Source organism: Merops nubicus, unplaced genomic scaffold, assembly GCF_000691845.1.
Source record: "Merops nubicus isolate BGI_N331 unplaced genomic scaffold, ASM69184v1 scaffold15398, whole genome shotgun sequence".
NCBI classification, from domain to species: Eukaryota; Metazoa; Chordata; class Aves; order Coraciiformes; family Meropidae; genus Merops; species Merops nubicus.
The window spans coordinates 12842-18445 of record NW_008623772.1 but is presented as its reverse complement, the minus strand read 5'-3'; the positions used below and the strand labels follow the sequence as shown (position 1 = coordinate 18445).

Here is a 5604-nt window from a genome sequence, read left to right as displayed (position 1 = left end):
GAGGGGAGGCAGGTGACAGGTGCAGCGACTCCGCGCGTGGGAGGCGACAAGCCGAGCGCTCCTACCCGGAGAGCCCCCGTTTGTGATTGCCGTGGGGCGCTCCGAGCGCCCTGGGTGGGTCTGGCTGGTTTGCCTGGGGCGCTGGGGATCCTGCCACTGGTGCGGAGAGCCGCGCGGGGAAGGGCGGGACAGGGGGAGCATCCATGGCGGGCCGGCCGTATTGCCGTATGCGGCGCTGAAGGGTGTCTTACCAGCTGCAGAAAGCGGCTGGCATGTTTGGTCGTTGTTGAAAAAGCGTGTAGTTGATATAGAGGATGGACACTACCAGCATATGTTAGTTACACTTAGAAGAGCATTGTCCAGTTTGTCCAGTTTACCACAAAGGTAACCTTCAGGTGTAGCACAGTAAGGCATGTGACTGTGCTGGGGTGTTGTTTTTTTTTTTTGTACACTAACCCATGCAAACCCTCTTATTAACGCCCTGCAGGGATGTAGTTCATTTTTAGAGAGAGGTTTAAGTTAAGTTCCTGCTGGCTGTTACAACCTGAGCTAAAAAAAACCCCAACCATGTAATTGAAAAGCAGTAGGAAAAAAATCTGTTGTTTTGTTAGTTGAAGGTTGTCAAATGAAGAGAGAAGCAGACTAAATTTTCCTATTGTGGACACAATACCAGAAGGCATTTGCTGAGTTATAAAATTGATGGTGTTTCTGCGGTGTCCTTAAGTAGTGGCTATTTTTAATTAGTATTTGTTTAGCTCTCACTCTGTGATGGTCAAAGCCTCCAGTGTACGGAAATGTTGTCTAAGAAAATGGCTTTAACTCTTGATATTTTAAACCACTGATTGAAAAATAACTCTGCTAATATATGGAATAAAACCTATAGATGTAACTTTGTATCTTTACAATAATTAAGTAGATGAAGCTAGTTCCTGATGAATTAGCATGCTCAGGTGCTGCCTTTTTCTTGGTTTTATTTCATTCAGGTTTTTTTTTTTCACAATTTTTTTGGTAGCATTCTGAATTAATTGTCCTCATCTTTGTTCATGAAACACCAATGAAATGACACTGTAGACAGAAACTGGCACTGTTAAAAAGCAGTGAAGTTAATGATAGCAACAAATGAACCAAAGTCCAAAGAAGCTGACAGAGGGACTAATAAACTTTTCCAAAGACAGCACCACTCACTCCCTGGCTTAGACCTCTGTTATGTGTACATAACAGATTTGGCCAAAATGAAGTGTGTTTTAGTTTTAAAGGATTATCTGTTTATTTTTTTAGAAAATGTTTTATCACAGATGTTATGGTGAGACTGATGACACTAACATTTCTAGTGTTTCTTAGACACTGTATTATAAAATTATGACTTTTCTGAAAATTGTACATTACTGAAATGTCTTGGTAGCAGTATTCTTGATATGAAATACTGAGGACTTCCTTATTTTCAGGCTTTGAAGTATACAAGCCGTGGCTATGCCTCGCAGCGAACTTTAAATGTAAGTATAAAGCACCATCCAGCTGCAATAAAACACTGGTCTAAATCTGTTTCTTAATTGCTGAAGTTTTTTAAATGTTATCACAAAAAATCTGTTTTGTAGACAATGTGTCTTGTGCCCAAGTCACACATTACTGCAAAATCTGAAATAAAAGTGAGATCTCCTTTTTAATTTTGTTTTGCTAATTGCTAGGTCGTGAGGGACAGAACTGGTTAGAAGTGTTGTCAGCTAGCTTAGGCTTAATGCAACTGCCTGCCGGGTTCTGGAAAATAGAGCTGGGTGCCAACGAATCACTTGGAGGTTTCGAGGTGATGTAACATAACAAGTAACATTTGTATGTTAACCTCCAGCTTGCTGTTACAGTGTAAAAGGTGAGGACAAGTCTGTTACTCTCACTGAAGTCAATCATGGTGAAGGGGTTACAGAACCAGATAGAGCTACTTGTTTTAAACAAGTATAATTTGTCTTTTCTTTCTAGTGTTTTCTTTCTCTGCTTCTCTCTCTAAATACAGAACTTGTGGTGAGACCCTCTAAAACTTTGTGTCTGAATTCCACTGAGACCAGCAGAGTTGAAGTCACTCATTGCTGCTTCTCGGTAGCTGTCCAAAGCCAGCCAGAGGTCTGAAATGGGTGTCTTTGTGATGCCATGCCCTTGTGCTACTCTCACAGGGTTAGCAGTAGATATGTTGATGCTACACTAAAGCAAAGAGGCAAAAATAAAATAAATCTGTTTTGAGGGGCTACTAGTGTGGAATGTCATACCATATTTTAAACTGCTGCCTACACATTATGCTGGGACCTGGACCTCTGAATATCTCCAAGGAGGGAAACTCTGCAGACTCTCTGGGCAACCTGTCCAGTGCTCAGTCACCCTCACAGTGAAAAAGTGTTTCCTGATGTTCAGAAGGAACCTCCTGTGTGTCAGTCTGTGCCCATTGCCTCTAGTCCAGTCCCTGGGCACCACTGAGAAGAGCCTGGCTCTGTGCTCTCTGTCCCCTCACCTCAGGCCTTTATCCATCTTGATAGGATCCCCCTGAGCCTTCTCTTTTCCAGGTTGAACAGTCCCAGCTCTCTAAGCCTTTCGTTGTATGTTAGATGCTCCAGTCCCTTCATCATCTTTGTAGCTCTGTGTTGCCCTCTCTCCAGTATGTCCATGTCTCTCTTGTACTGGGTAGCCCAGCACTGGACACAGCACTCCAGGTGTGGCCTCACCAGTGCTGAGCAGAGGGGAAGGATCACGTCCCCTGACCTGCTGCCGCTGCTTTGTCTAGTGCAGCCCAGGATCCCATTAGCTGCCTTGGCAGCAAGGGCACATTGCTGGCTCATGTTCAACTCAGTGTCAGTCAAGATTCTCAGGGAAGATCTTGTGGGAGGCAGTATTGAAAGCCTTGTTGGAGTGCAGGCAGATAACGTTCACTGCTCTCCTCTCATGTAGCAAGCTGATAATTTCATTGTAGAGGGTTACCAGGTTGTCTGAGCATGACTTGCCCATGGTGAATCCATGCTGATGACTCCTGATGATTTTCATGTTGTTCGTGTGCCTGGAAATGGTTTCCAGGATTTGTTGTTTCATCACCTTCCCAGGGAATGAGGTCAAATTGACCAGCTGGTAGTTTCTCAGGTCCTCCTTCTTGCCCTCCAGTCCTCAGGCACCTCTCACAGTCACTGTGACCATTCCAAGGTTATTGTGAGTGGCCTTAGAAAGACATCTGCTGGCTCCCTCAGCACTTGTGAGAGCATCACTGTGGATTTATGTATGTCCAGTTAGCTTAAGTATTCCCTGACCTGATCTGCTTCACCAAGGGTACCATTTCCTTGCTCCAGCCTTTGCTCTGGTCTCTGGGGCCTGGGATTCCTGAAGGCTGATCTTACTTGTGGTGAGTGAGATGAAGTAGGCATTCAGTACCTCAGCCTCTTCCATGTCCTCTGTCACCAGGTCATCTGCCTCATTCAGCAGCAGGCCCAGGTTTTCCCTAGAGTTCTTTTGCCTTCTAGGTGCTTATAGAAGTCCTCGTTATTGCCTTTGATATCCCTGGCTAGATTCAACTCTGTTGAATTGAAAAAACCTCTGATGAGGTTTTTTCATCTCATCCCTGCATGCTTGGACAGTGTCTCCCAAGTTCCCTGTCCCTGCTTCCACCTTCTGTATGCTTCCTTTTTGTGTATGAAATTTTGGTCATCCATACAGACCTTATGGTGTTCTTACATCACTTTGTTTTTGCTGGAGTTGGCTGCTCCTGAGCTTGGAGGTGGTAATTCTCAAAGAGGAACCAGATTTCTTTGCGCCCCCCTCCTCCCTCCACGGCCTTGGGGCTCTTTCAGGCATCATCTGTCCCAAGGCTGAGCAAAATGCCCTCCAGCTGTGCCTAGTCTCCTTGGCCTGTATCCCTCCCCAGCAATACTCCAGGCATGGGAGCCATCCCACGTGGCTCCATCATCCCAACAAGAGTGTACTTCTGCAGCTGCACGCAGCTCTCTGATTGCTCTTGCTTCCTGCCCCTGCTGCATGCATTAGTAAAGGTTCTTCTAGTGCTCCAAAACACTTGCAGGATAAAACAGAAGTTGTGACACGGGTGAAGGAGTAAAAGCGAGTAACTTAAAAAGCAAACAAAACCAAAACAAAACCAAAAAAACCCCAACCAAACAAAAACCAACTATGTGTGCTTGTGTTGGAGAAACTGAGACTTTTCCTCCATGCTTCTTCTCTTAGGAGGTGGTGATAGCAAGTGCTGTAAGGACACCGATTGGATCTTTCCAAGGATCTCTTTCATCTTTGCCAGCCACAAAGCTTGGTTCCATTGCAATTAAGGGAGCAATTGACAGAGCAGGTATATGTGAATTTTTTTGTGTGTGACAAGGAGAAAGTTGGGTGGCTCAGAACAGTGTCAGTCTGTCTGAGTTAGTTGGCAGAGAGAAGATCCTGTGCTTCTTGCTGCCATGGCACTCTTGAACTACTTATCCACAAAAGCTGTTTGCCTGCTGGGCTTCGTTCCAGTCTGAGTTAAGTGAAGTGCTGCTTCTAGGAGCAGAATATTACTTAGGTATGTCTGTGCCAATCCAGAGCTGACTGAACATGCTAATTGTTTTTTGGGGTGGGGTTTTCTGGCACACCTACACTGGTACCAAAGCTACTTGTTGCTGAAACCAGCGGTACTACCTTTCCCTGCCTATTTTTTTACTTTTTTTTTTTTTCTTTGTTGCATTTAATCATGCATGGAAGTTGAGCTTCTCAAGTGACTAGTGAGACTTGGCAATGTTAGCTTTAGTTAGTTAACTGTTTCCTGTTCTGCAGGGCACAAAGGAATTCTTTTCTGTGAGGGTCACCAGTTCACTGTGTTCTATGAATGTGAGGGTAGAGATCTGGGATGGACTCAGCAGGGCCCTGTGTGATGTGAGCACACAGGCTGCACAGGGCATGTTCCTCAGTCTTTGCTGGAAAATTTCATGGAGGGGGGGTTCATAAAAGGGAGTGACAACATCTGTGCAAAGAATCCTGATTCAAAACCATCTTGTTTTGTAGGTATCCCTCCAGAAGAAGTAAAAGAAGCCTATATGGGTAATGTCTTGCAGGCTGGACAAGGACAAGCTCCAGCAAGACAAGCGGTGTTGGGTGCAGGTATTCATTCTCTTGATACTGGTGTTGGAGGTTTGGTGGTTTTATGTGGACAGTGTAGGTTGCTGAGCTGTGGAGTGGGGCCCAGCCTTTTGGCAGCACTCTGCATGTGCTATTTTCCCCTGGTGGAGGGTGAAGGGTGTGCGCTGTACTCACCAAAGTGGAGCTGATTGTGCATCCTCAGTGTATCATTACTCTTAAGCCTGAATGGATAAGGGATAGTTGAGTTTCCTTGAGCTGCAGAGTATGTCATTCCACTCATCTTCCCATGGAGTCTGGAGCTGCCACTGGAAGGATTCACTCTGTAATGTGAACTGTGGCACACATCTTGTTGGGGTGCAGGAATTATTTTCTTTCCCTTTTGCTGTGGGGATGGGATTCCACACCGTAGCGTGACTCTAGAACAGGGAAGAACTGGTTACTTTCTCAGTTCTGTCCTTGTGCTTTTTTGAAAGAGAAGGAGCTGCTTCCATGTGAAGCAAAGGGATGAATTTTCTT

The 5604-nt window shown here is 45.2% G+C and overlaps 1 protein-coding gene across 1 annotated transcript in view; it reads left to right on the top strand.

The window, feature by feature from the left end:
- Positions 1-1445: 1445 nt before the first annotated feature.
- ACAT1 (acetyl-CoA acetyltransferase 1) overlaps positions 1446-5604 on the top strand; it is a gene marked incomplete at its 5' end in the record, with an annotated part of 13067 nt that continues 8908 nt past the window's right edge. Inside the window, 3 exons of the mRNA XM_008945188.1 lie at positions 1446-1493; positions 4204-4321; positions 5014-5109. Of these exons, the coding sequence (XP_008943436.1) occupies positions 1446-1493; positions 4204-4321; positions 5014-5109 (262 nt within the window). The remainder of the gene's footprint in view (positions 1494-4203; positions 4322-5013; positions 5110-5604) is intronic.